The following is a 13,864-nucleotide window of genomic DNA, read 5'->3' on the forward strand; positions in this document are numbered from 1 at the left end:
GAGGGAAAACAAATCTTATCACTTACTTAAACGTGTCTTGCTTTGAACAGCTTTGTTCAGGCCTAGAGCCTTAGTACTTCAGAATGAGATGGCCAGGTGAATCATGTTATTATCATCTACCAGACCGACGGGGGATATGTGACCATAACCTCGATTTCTATAGAAATCAATATATATATATATATATATATATATATATATATATATATATATATATATATATATATATTTTATGTAGCAGTAGCTCTTGACTTTTTTCCACCTAGCACAGCATCGAGATAAACTAGTGAACAGTGGCATGCTTGACAGTGATTCTTCCCTGGGATTTGGAAGCTTATCAGAATCTCCAGGGGTACTTATAATTTGAAAAAGTCCCCCAGGTGTGATTCTGATTTGCTTCCTTCTCCTCCTCCTCTGAGAATCACTATTTCATCCAGAAGCTTCAGCATAAATAGGCACATTTATTGGCATATTGTCCTTGTGTAGTTGAGCTCCTTAATTCCCATGCCCCCATACTTCCATTTTGAGTGGGCCCCAGTAGTTCCTTCTAATTCCACAACTTCTGAAACCACTGCCTGCCTGTCACCAAAAGTGTAGCTACCATTAAAGCAGTCCTATTAGATCTTAGAATTCTATAAAGCAAGGAGGTTTCCGTAGCTTATGGCCGGATTTAATTGTGTAGTTTATTTAAATGGAAGCTTTTGTGCAAAGGCTTAGAATCCAGGATTTATGCTAACACCACGCCCCAATTTTATTTCCACATTTCACGATGAAAATTTTCAAATTTACACCAATGTTGGAAGAATTTTAGGATGAACAACCTGTATATCCATCATCTAGATTCTACAATTAGCATTTTAATATAGGTATTTGCTTAATCATATATCTGCCCAAATGTTCATCCCTCTACCCATCTTTTCACTTTTTCAAAGCATTTCACTGTAAATTCCAGATATCAGTACAATTGTCCATAAACACCTCAGCATGAATATGATTAACTAGAGTTTAATGTTTATAGCTTTTTCTTTTGGTGTAAAATTTCCATACGGTGAAGTGCCCAAATTTAAGTGCTCATTAGCTGAGTTTTGACAAATGACATATCTGTATAACCCAAATCCCTATCAAGATATAGAAGATTTTAACCCCTCTTTTTTTCTGCCCAGATTATTCCCTTTTGACTTTAGGTAGTCTCTGAGTTAAAGGTAAGAAAAAAGCTTGTCAATGCTTTCAGGACAAATAGCCATCAATGTTTAGTGATGGATGAGCAGATTTCTTTTGTCCATTGCCTAAAGTACTTTGTGTTTTAAATTGTTTATGAATGCTTTAAAACAGGAGTCTAAGTGAGTAACTTACATTTTTACTTTTCAAATAATTATTTTGAAAAATATTGTAGTGAGGTATAAATACCTTATATCTATTTAGTGAAGTATTTTATAAGGTAAGTGCTCTTGTTCAGTGAAATGTGAGGTGATAAGGAAATGGAGTTGAGAATGGGAAAAAAATCACAAATATTAATGTAATAACATTAATTTTATTACATTATATATTAATATATGGTTAATTGATTAAACTGTATATTATGCGTATCTAATATCACGAGATATCATAGTCTATCCTGACAACAGTGGCACATCATTTATTCAAGAATACCAGTGTATCATCATCTGCCTTTAGGAAATACACGTTAAGTCCGTCTCACTGTTGGTCTTGCGTGTTCATCATTTTATTTTTAATGCCTTTATGCCTAGTAAATATCTCTTACTTGGCTTAAATTTTAGTGATATAGCATGTTTGAATTTATACCAGCATATTTAAAATATGGTCTAAGTTTGAAATTATTTGCTTGCATTTTATGAGGAACAACGTATAAGTAGATTTCTAATAAAATAGTTCTGGTCCCAAAAGGAGAAGCTGTGACAAAAGTAAATTGTGATATTTCCATAATAAGAAGATATAGCAAACATGTAGACATTTGCATATAGTTCCTGAAATATTGCATACTGGATTTGTCAGTGCTGGTAAGTCCATTTCAAGGATGTTGCCCTTAGTCCATTAGTTTGGATAATGAGCCCTATAAAGTACATTTATAACTTGTGGCACTGCAAGGAGATGGATTCTAATTTTCATCCTTTTATCTAGACACATTGAAAGAAGGTCAATGGAGGGTTCTATATGATTCATTGCCCCAACACATATCAGATGACAGAGACCTGATAATGTCCGTGCATAAGTGTTTTCCTTATTTGGAAACAGCACTTGAAAGAAATCTTTCTATGATCATCCTTTGAAGTAAAGTGGAAACAGATATTAAAAGAAGCTCTAGTCCTTTTCTTAAAAAAAACCCCACATTATCACACGTGTGACAAGATAGCTATTTTTGAACAAAAGAAAGCAACACTTAACAGAAAAATAAGGCGCTTTTAGTGGCTTTTACAGACTGTAAATGATACAGCAAGGTATTTAATGAAGTTTTCTCTCCCCATTTTCTTAGATCTATTAAGAAAAAGTCTGTTTTCTAAACAAAGGAAAAGCTTCTGTTTTCCTAAACATTAGAAAAACTTAAATGATAACACCTGTCACTAACTTTGTTATGTATTAATGCCATTTAAAATAAATAAGTTCTGTCCCACACTTACTTTATAGTTTAAAAGACTTCAAAACAGCAATAAGAATATATATTCTCTAATTTAGTGTCAGTTTTGTGTCAAAAATATGAAATTGTACACAATTTTTAAATCTTGTCTTCCAAGAAATTGGTTTCTAGGTTCAAAATTGGTAGCTCGTTATGTTCGTTTGCTCAATTATTTAATTGTCAATGAGAACTTTTTTGCTATGCTTCTTCGTAGATGCAAAGCAATCATAGATCAGTTTGGTCAGAGAATCATGTCTAAGCATTTCCTTGTGGAGGACAGTTACTTTTCTGAGAACACATGCTCACACGTGCAATACAGGTAAGGCACCCCCCTTCACCGACGGTCCAAGGGAAAGTGAAACTGAGGAAAATTTAGCTGCGTGATTATATTGACACTTCTATATGACTGTTGCTCAAGTGAGATGCAAATTTACGCCAAACAAAAGATATTGAATATGTTACCACTGTTGTGTTATAGTGTCTGCTTTTGGGGGAGCATAGCCTAATTTTGACTCCATTGCATCAGCTGGGGTTTGTCTGCAGGTCACACATCCTTCTTTAATGAGCCAAGAAAAGATTAAAGCGGAACTTGACTCGGTTTGGGGAGGTGACACTTTTATCGTGACTTAAATCTTTGAAACATGCCTTCTGGTGGTTATATAACTGTAAATGAAATTTATCTATGGAATCTGAATCTCCGATTAACTGTTTTGTGCATTATAGGCAAATCTCCAGAGCTGTCCTGATTACAGATAGATCTGTACTACAAACAGATTCAGATCAACAGGTAATTTTAGTTCTTTACTTTTTAATATGTTGCTAACTTAATCTACATGGTAATAATGTATAAATTAATTTGGTGAAATAAAATGTATTAAGCCATCTGTGGTAATATGTTTAATGCGTTTAATGCATTTTAAATATACCATGACAGTTATTTAATAATCTTGATTTCTTAAATATTTCCATCTGGCAGAACAAATAATTGTGTCTTATATATGTAACAGACTTATGCTAGGAAAATTGGACTAAATCCTAGTTTTCTGACAACTATTTTTATGAAATTGTTATGGGAAGAAAAAATCCCCTGAGAATCCATTTAAAAATTTTGGAGGTAAAGACTTTATTGTGTGCAACACTGGTGTTAAGCCCACATTAGGCCTGGTGTGAATGAGTATCAGCACACATTTCAGGTTCTGATATTTCCTTATTACCATTTGTGTATTTCAGTACCTTCTCCCTCCTCCTCACCCCCAGTTCTGTAAGAGTGTCTTTATACCTATCGTTCTTCCCTTAGTCTGAACACTTAAACTCCAGAAACATGCCCCCTTCTCCTTCTGACTGTATTTTACAGTGACTGATAAAACCAGTTTATTCAATAAGTGTGACTGTCAGACCTGTTCTATATATTAACTACTAAAAATTGGTTCCTAAACTATCTTAAGTTGTAAACTTTGTGTTGTATAAAACAAATACGCTTATTATGTATATGAGCATCAGTATTTTCATTTCATCATTCAGCAAACAATGGGTGCCTTTTACATGCCAGTCAGTTTGCTGGGTTTCGACAAGACAGTGTTAACCATGATAGCATCTCTGCCCTCAGAGTTTACAGTCTGGAGGATACAGATACACACAGATAAATCACAACTAGATCAACGTGACAAGCGTGAGCAAGGAATGGCACAGCACGTATCACAGCACTCATCACACTGTCCGGTAATTGCCAGTGACTCGTCTGTACCTCTCAGTAAACCAAGAGCTTTATGAGTGGGTCGAAGTGTAACCGGGAGACAGAAAAGTAAAGAGCAAATAGAAACACCTCTGAAGAAGCTGAGTTGTGAAGAGTAAGAGAGGGAAAGTGGTTCCTGAAGAGGGATGTGGCAGTGAATAGGGCGTCTCTTTTTAAAAGATAGTGTGTATTTCAGCTGATGAGATGGAGCCAGTAGACAGAGAGAGAGAAGAGAGAGAGAGAGAGAGAGAGAGAGAGAGAGAGAGAGGGAGGGAGGGAGGGAGAGAGAGAGAGAGAGAGAGAGAGAGAGAGAGAGAGAGAGAGAGAGAGAGAGAGAGAGAGAGAGAGAGAGAGAGAGAGAGAGGTTGGAGATACCCAGGAGAAAAGGAGGATGATTGATGTAGCAAGGTCAGGGAAAGGCTGGGGAGGATGGGATTCGGAGAACAGGTAAAAGCATTCCTCTTAGATGGGATGTGAGGCACTTTGAAATAAGAGGGTGAATGCAGGACCATGTGTAGGTTTCGGAGTTCCCATCTGGTGGGTTCCGCTTACTCTTTAAATTACAAGGTGAGTTCATCTCCTGAGAACGGGGATGTGAGAGTGGGGATGTGTCAGCTCAGGGGGAAATGTCAGATAATCACTGTGGGGAGTTGGAGAGTGACTTGTCTCATGGTCACATGGCTGGGCAGTTTTAATGGCCCAGTTGAGTCTGGAGGTCGTGGGTTTACATTGGCATAAATCTCTCTGCTCCTATTCTTTAGCTTTCATTCTCTTACCCCCACCCAGCCTCCTCATTGGCCTGTTAAGAGACCTACAATTCTTTGTCCCCTCTGTTTCCTCCCAGATTACCACCTCCATTCCACCCTCTCCCTTTTCCGTGTTTAGACCCCATGGTAGATCTTCTGAACTGCCCTTCTTCCTCTGCCACCTTCAGTTCCTTTGTAGCCGTGTTCTTCCACTGCACCCACAAAGGAAAACCCCATCGCTGGATAATGTCCACCTTTATCACTGAGGGATGCTTGAGAAAACCACACAACCAGATAGACTGGCACTGTCAAGGGCACCAACCTCATTCAGCTGGACTCTTAATACCCACCACCAGTGAGCTGTTTCACTGGCCTCAGACAGCTTCCTCTTCCTTTCTCCTCAGTGCCCAGTCCAAGTCTTCGCTATTTTACCGAATCTTCTTTTAAACCTCTCAACCCTCCCCCTCCACCACTTCACTGAGAGGAGTGAAGCCATCTACTAAACACAATGGCCCTTTACCTCCTGCCCCACCACCCACAACTTATGTGTGCTAGGACAGAAACTGAGAGGGCTCCCCTCCTTGTTCAAGGCCAAGACCTTTTACAAGTTCCCTTGACACATATAAACAGCCCCCTGTATGCCTGCTTTCTCTGCTTGCATCTCTAGCCCCCGCCCCCCCCCCACACACACTACTGGCATTTCCCCCTCAACCTATATACATATACGAGTACTAGCATTTTCTGTTCCAAAAAAAAATAATAAAATGTTTCCTTGACTCTGCCCCCATCTCTAGCTAGTATCCAATCTCTCTCTGGCTCTTATCAATATTTTCAAAACTATCTATACTTGCCGCTTCCAGCTCCCTACTTCTCATTCATTTCTAGACCAACCTAGCTTCTGTCCTCACATTTCTACCACAGTTTCTCTTGCTAAATTCATTAATAACTTCATAATGGTCAGGGCCACAGAATAGTTTTTGGTTTTTCTCTAAGTCATTTCTGGTACATTTGACAATGTCGATTGTTTTCTTTCTCTTGAAACTCTATACTTTTTGGCTTCTATGACAAAATGCTCTCCTGTTTCTCCTCAAACTCTAGGTATTCCCTCTCTGCTTCCTTTGTGAGCTCTAGCCTCCTTTTGAATACCGGGGCTCCTCACAGTTCTTGCTTCAGCCCACAGTACCTCTTGCTTTGTGCACACTTGCTGCTTAACTTAATGTACTCATGGTTTCAACTCTGCATAAATGTTGGTGACAGCTACTTCTATGTCTTCCGGGAGTGTGAGCCCACTTGCCAAACTTCCTGCTGAACATCTATCCCAAGGTCCCTCAAACTGAACATACACAGAGCTGTATTCACCGTCTTCCCTCTCAAAACTGCTACTCCAATGTCCGCTACCTCCATGAATAGCACTGACATCCTTCCAACAGCAACTTCTTCCTCTCATCTCTGACATATCGCGATCCTTGAGGTCCTATCCGTGTACTTCCTAGGAGTTCCTCCAATCTGCTTTTTCTCTCAGTCCTTAATGTCAGTGCTCCGGTTTTGGAATTTATCATCTCTGCCTTTTGATTAGTTGTCCTGCCTCTCACCTTGTCTCCTTCAAATCCTGCATCCTCCACACAGCCATTGCCCTGATCAGTCTAATATGGACAGCTGGTCAGCTTTTCTTTCTTTCCTGTATTTCTCCCTCTTTTTAAATTTTGGAATAAAATTAAATTAAATGATGAGACTTAAAGAGAGGAAGAGTAGGTGTAGGTCTGGATAAATTTTACGGAAGTGGTATTACAGAGTTGAAATTCTCTTGATGGCTTTTATAATCTCTGAGATTTACGACAGTTACCTTCTCAGAGTTCAGGAGATGGAAAGTGCTGTAGTAGGGGGTTACTGATTAAATCTCAATTTTTAAAAATTATACATGATAGTTAAAGGAAAAAAAAGAAGTGTTGGTACATGTTGGTACACTCTTTAAGATACCTTTCCAGTTATGTTCGTGTTTTTAGTCATAATCATTTGGTAACTATAACACAACATTAGATACATATTTTAATAGCACCTCTTCTTTAATGCTAAAGTACATTTTCTATCATGGGCAGCAGAAAAGGGAGTTTAGAATATGGAGAACACAGTTTTTGAGACATGTTAAGCCCCAAAATACACATGGTAGTAGGATAGTCATGGTTATCATAAGAATTTGTATTTTGAGAACTTGTCAGCATTTCCTCCGTGGGCTGTCAGCGTGACATTAGCAGTAAGATCTAAGCATAATGCTCACAGATAAAAGGGGGTTTTTACCTTTTGGCAAATATTTCCTGTATGAGAAGATATAGTTTCCTCAGATTGAAGATGAGATTGAGAATTAATATTGAAGCTTTTGGTTCTATAGAGAAACATTGACCTGATGGTCAATATATAAAGCTATATAGCATATCAGTAGTGCCAAGGACAGCATACTGTATATCAATAAGCATTAATAATAATTTTCAATTTCACTTTTAATCTAGAGTTTCTATTTTTATTAATGGAGTCCTTAAGTTAACTTGAAGCCATTCTTTTTTAAACATTTGGTATATACTTAGCTGTACTTTGGTATATGTTGACATATACTTAACTTGTTTCAATATCTTTGGGGTTTGTAACATTAAAAGTTTTTTAGTACTCTGCTATTTTTAGTCATTATGAATAATCAAAATTGATTTAATATTACCTGATTTCAAACACTGAAATGCACATAATTCAGTATTAACACCATACACCATAATTGTATCCCTTTAAAATAAACAAAGGATTTAATAAATATTAAGGAAATTTGAAATATTTATTGCCTATGAATTACATGAATGCACTATATATGAGGTGTGATCAAACAATATGGTGAAAGTTTAAATAAAAAAAAACTTGTTACAGTAAAAGACACATTGCTTCAAATCCCCCTCAAAATACTGCCCCTCGCTTCACACACACTTATCCCATCATTCTTGCCACTTTCTGAAGCAGTTCTGGAAGTCCTCTTTCGTGAGTGTCTTGATTTCATCCTCCATCATGATAACACTCCGTGTCAAACATCACTTCTGGTACAGCAATTTCTGTCAAATAAAAACATTCTTGTGTGTCCTCATCTACTTTATTATCTGGATCTGGCACCATGCAACTTCTGGCTCTTCCCCAAAGTCAAAATGATTCAAGACACCGAGGCAGCCATGACAGTCCAACTACAGACACTCACGAAAGAGGACTGCCAGAACTGCTTCAGAAAGTGGCAAGAACAATGGGAAGAGGCCGGCCCAGTGGCTCAGGCGGTTAGAACTCTGTGCTCCTAACTCCAAAGGCTGCCGGTTCGATTCCCACGTGGGTCAGTGGGCTCTCAACCACAAGGTTGCCAGTTCAATTCCTCGAGTCCCACAAGGGACGGTGGGCAGTGCCCCCTGCAACTAAGATTGAACCTTGAGCTGACCTGCCGCTGAGCTCCCAGATGGCTCAGTTGGTTGGAGCGCATCCTCTCAACCACAGGGTTGCCGGTTCGACTCCCTCAAGGGATGGTGGGCTGCGCCCCCTGCAACTAGCAACAGCAACTGGACCTGGAGCTGAGCTGCGCCCTCCACAACTAAGACTGAAAGGACAACAACTTGAAGCTGAATGGCACCCTCCACAACTAGAATTGAAAGGACAACTTGTCTTGGAAAAAAAAGAGTCCTGGAAGTACACACTGTTCCCCAATAAAGTCCTGTTCCCCTTCCCCAATAAAATCTTTAAAAAAAAATAAAAAAGAACAATGGGGTGAGTGTGTTCAAAGTGAGGAGGGAGTATTTTGAAGGGGATTCATGGCAATGTGTCTTCTACTGTAATAATTTTTTTAATCATACCTCATATGATATATAAATATGTAAACAATGCAGGTATTGGACATTAAGACACTTTTGCATGTTATGTGTATCAAATTCTGTTCTAAAATTAAATCCTTACAAGCTAAAAAAATATTTCAAGCATCAATGAGTGTTTGAAAAGAAGATACTTGATTTGGAAGTTAACTACACTCTAATGATAGAAAAACTGAAAATGAGATCTAACAGCTATGTCTGACACTTTTTTCTGCTCTTTAGATTTCCATTTTGACAGTGCCAGCAGAGGAATCAGGAACTTCTGCTGTTCGGGTCGTTGAGTTATGTTCTTCAACAATGACATGCATGAAAGGCACATGTAAGCACAGTAGAGTCTCCTTATATTTGTCTTCTGCATTTGCTTAGGAAGTGAAGAGGGCATCTATTGTTACAGTTGTCAGGGTTGTGTTTATAGTTTTGCCATATATATTTTTTTATTCACAGTGTTTCTTCACACAGTGTATGTTTATACAATAAGTCATTTCTTACTTTCCGCTTGCCTGTAAACGTTCAGTGGCTAAATCTTCACAGGCACCGTCTCCACAAGTTCTCACAGGCACAAGTTCTCCAGTGAAATAATTTCTGTCACTTTGCAATCTTTCTGTAATTTTTCTTCAACTTATTGGAAACATACTTTCATAAAATATGTTTTCTTTACTGGTAGTTTTTTTCTTGGAATTTTTAATCGAATTACTGAACTTCTACCATGTATAAATCCTCAATTTATTTATTTTTATGAGACTAAAGTTAGGGACTACTTGAGACCAAATAGTTCTGTTGTTTTTTTTTCCTGTATGTACTAAAATTGCTGTCTGTAACACTGTCAGATATTATGCCTTCTACAACATATTTCTTAAAGATGTTTCAATAAGTAGAAATCAGCAAGTATGCATTAGGCATCACTATGCCTAAACCTAAACTGTGTACTGTAGGGCTTGTAAAGACTCAGTGGCTGACACGCCTGATTTGAAGTGTTCATAATCATATTGTATACCTGATGGAACAAGACAATGTTAACTGAGTGCAGTGTACTCTCTTAGGCATTTTCAGGATAGGTAAAGATGAATATGAAATAGGCCATGACCTTACTGGACTCACAGTTTTGGTAGGACTGATAAGACAAACAGAAAAGTAGAGGCACAATATGAAAATACAACAAGAGAGATAACAACAAACAGTGGACTCTAGAAATTCATAGGAGGGGAACATAATATCATTAGCTAGAATTATTTTATTTACTTTTTAAAATCTTTATTCAAATTTATTGGGGTGACAATGGTTTGTAAAATTATATAGGTTTCAAGTGCACAGTTCTGTATTACATCTTCTATATGTCACATTGTGTGCTCACCACCCAGAGTCAGTTCTCCTTCCATCACCATGTATTTGATCCCCTTCACCCTCATCTACTACCCCCTCCCCCATTACCCTCTGGTAACCACGAAACTGTTGTCTATGTCTATGAGTTTTTTCTGTAAACTTATATTAAGTTTTACTCAAACTGTTATAAGAATTATGAGAAGCAGAAGACTAATCTGATTTGGAATAGTGAAGGAAAACTTGACTATATTTTCAAGTGTAGAGCTACTGTTTACTAAAAGATGGCAAAAAATGTGGTAGAACAGAAGTGTGGGAGCTTGATGCCAGCAGGGAGAGTGAAGAAAACTTGTGCAATATTGCTGTGATACTAAATTTCCACTTTAAAAAGTAGCTCAGAGAAGGTTTTTCTCCTTTTATGGTTATTTATGCTATTGGTCAATCTTTACCATGACACTGACCATTATTTTACTCTATTGCTTTAATCAGGTTTTTTCATGTCTTTTTATCTGTGTTAGTGTCTTAGATATAAAAGAAAACTGCACTCTCCTTTGGTTTTCTAAATTACATTCATTTTTTGTTCATGAATATTTTTGTAAATTTATATTCATAAAAATATTTCTATGTGAAATATTTTTATATCTTGTCTAATAATACATATTCACTATTGACAATTTGGAAGATATTAAAAGAAAAGTAAAATTACTATAATCCCTCTACCTAGAGATGATAAAAACTTGATGTATGTTTCTTTTGTTTTTTTTTGTATGTGAATACATATGTATTTTCATAAAAACACTATATATTTTACATACTGTTTTAAAATGTGCTTTTATAAATAATGCAACAAAAATCTTTTTGCATGTATTATGATACCATTATCAGTGATTGTGAATATGCCATATTTATTTAATCCCATGCTGTTGTGATAAGTGTTAATGAACATTTTACTTAATTGTCCTGTAAAAAACAGCCATCCTTCTAAGAAAATATTTGGAAGCATCCATTACTGTTTTTTAAGTTTTTTGAGTGGAATTATTGGGTCAAAGTGTGTAGATATTTTTATTTTGAAATAATTATAGATTCATAGGAATTTGCAAAGATAGTACAAAGAGGTCCTGTATACTCTTCACCCAGTTTCTTATAATAGTTGCATTTTACCAAATTATATTACAATATTAAAATCAGGAATTTGACATTGGTACAATGTGCCTATGCAGTTGTGTAGATTCTTATGACCATCACCACAAGGATCCCTTGTGTTGCCCTTTTATAGCCACAGGTATTTCCCTCCCTCCCCACACCCCCTACCTAATCCCTGGCAACCACTAATCTGTTTTTCATCTCAGTTATTTTGTCGTTTTGAGATTGTCATATAAAAGAAATTATACAGTGTTTAATTTTATAAGATTGACTTTTTCAATCAGTGTAATTTCCTTAAGGTTCATCCAACTTGTTGCATGTATCTATAGTTTGTTCCTGTTTGTTGCTGAGTGGTATTCCATGATAAGCTATATTTACTTCTGGCCTCCAGGGTTTCTACTGAGATAAATCCTGTTATTTGAATTGTTTTTTACCTATAGGTAATGTTTTTTTTTCTCTCAGACTGCCTTCAAGATTTTTTTCTTAGTCTTCATTCTTTAGAACTCTGATTATGTGTCTTGGCATACATTTCTTTGGATGTATCCTATTGTGGATGCATGCAGTTTGAATCTGTAGATTGATGTCTTTTGCCAAATTTGGGAAATTTTCATCCTTTATTTTTTAAAATATTTTTCAGCCTCTCCCTCCTCTTCTTCTGGGACTCCTCTATGACATGGCTGTTAGATCTTTCACTATAGTTCCACATGTCTCTGAGTTTCTGCCCATTTTTTTATTTAAAAATATTTATTGTACCTATTAAGAGCAATCTACCATGTTAGGTACAATGGATTATGCAAAGGAATATTACCAAAGTGGTAACAATAATAAGATAGTACTAAAAGCACCAAGAAGAGAGCAAGCTACATGTATTTCTGTTCATTTTTATATAGTCTGTTTTCTCTTTTTTTTCTTATTGTTATTTCTTTGATTCTCCTTTCAAGTTCACTGATTTTTTTTTCCCGTGTCCATTTCATTCTACTGTTGAACCGATACATTGAGGTTTTTTTTTAAATTTTAATTATTATATTTTTCAGTTTAAAAATTTCCATTTGGTTCTTTAAATCTTTGATTTATTTACTGAGGCTTTCTCTTTCTTTGCTAAGACTATTGTTTCATTTGTTTGCACGTTTGTAATTGCTCATTGATGCATTTTTATGGTGTCTGTGTTATGTTAAATCTTCAGATAACTCTAGTAACTGTGTCATGTGACATCTGTTAATTGTCTTTCCTCATTCAAGTTGAGGATTTCCTGGTTCTTGGTATAATGAGTAATTTTGGATTGACACTCAGGCATTTTTGTTATTATATAATGGGGCTTAGATCTTATTCTATTTTAGGAGGCCTTTTCTACACTGCTCTCGTGAGGAAAAGGGGTTCCATCGTGTTACTGCCAGATGTTGGTCGAAGTCCTGGTTCGCCACTTGGCCTCTGCTGGGAGTTGGAGGTTGGAAAATGTCCTCATTACTGCTTGGTGATTGTAGTGAAAGCTCTCCCACTGAGCCTCCATTCAGTCCACCCTGGCTAAGAGGAGCAGGAGTGCCTTGTTACTGCTCCCCACGTGGTCTTCACTGACACTATGGGGAGAGGGGTGTGGCCTCATTACTCAAGCAGTGGTAAGAGCCCTGACTCTCCATTAGACCTCCTCTGACACTACCTCACTGGGGCAGAGGAGCAGTTCCTTATTACTGCTGGGTAGGGGTGGAAATCCAGGATTCCACCATAATCTCAACTAACACTATAGAGGATGGGGACTGCTGCTTCCAGTGGGGATGAAAGACCTGGCCCCCTACTTGGCCTTCTCTGAAACCACCCCACCAGGGGAGTTGTGGCACCTCATTACAATCTGGTGAGGGTTGGAAGTCTAGGCTCCCCATTCAGCCTTTAATGGTAGATATAGAAGTAGGACCTTGGTTTTTCCTGTGGTGTTTGACTGGAGTAGAGTAATTATTTTTCTGTCTTGCTTAGTTGCTCCTTTCCCGGTTCTTTCATTAGAGAAAGCAGTATTTCAATGGGGCTTTTTTTTTTTTTTCTCGCCTGAGTCCACTGATATTTCTGCATTGCCAGTTTTTCTGGTAACCAGTCTGGGATACATGAGGCAAAAGGAAAACCCAGGAAATTCTGCCATTTTGTTCTTTTTGTCCCAAGGTCCCTATCTGGACTTTCTTCTACCTCACAGAGATTTTATATAATATGTTCAAAATTTTTAGCTGTATTTGGCAGGAGGAATAGGGAAAAGTGGAAGTCCTTATATGTCTAGACTTTCAGGACTTTTGATATATGCCCCCCTCCCAAAGTTCTATCAACTTATATATCCAATGACAGTTTTTAAACAAGAACGGTTTTCTCCAAACCCTCAAGAGCACCGGGTATTATCAAAACTCCTTTGGCAATTTGAAAGTTGAAAAATGATATTTTG

At 37.3% G+C, this 13,864-nt stretch overlaps 1 protein-coding gene across 4 annotated transcripts in view; it reads left to right on the forward strand.

Moving 5' to 3' along the window:
* CHM (CHM Rab escort protein) overlaps positions 1-13,864 on the forward strand; it is a 204,005-nt gene that overhangs the window by 153,569 nt on the left and 36,572 nt on the right. For all 4 annotated transcript variants that reach the window (XM_081043321.1, XM_081043322.1, XM_081043324.1 and 1 more), the window contains 3 exons: positions 2,847-2,951; positions 3,356-3,419; positions 9,211-9,307. In XM_081043321.1, the coding sequence (XP_080899447.1) occupies positions 2,847-2,951; positions 3,356-3,419; positions 9,211-9,307 (266 nt within the window). The remainder of the gene's footprint in view (positions 1-2,846; positions 2,952-3,355; positions 3,420-9,210; positions 9,308-13,864) is intronic.

This window comes from Rhinolophus hipposideros (genome assembly GCF_964194185.1).
Source record: "Rhinolophus hipposideros genome assembly, chromosome: X".
NCBI lineage: Eukaryota > Metazoa > Chordata > Mammalia > Chiroptera > Rhinolophidae > Rhinolophus > Rhinolophus hipposideros.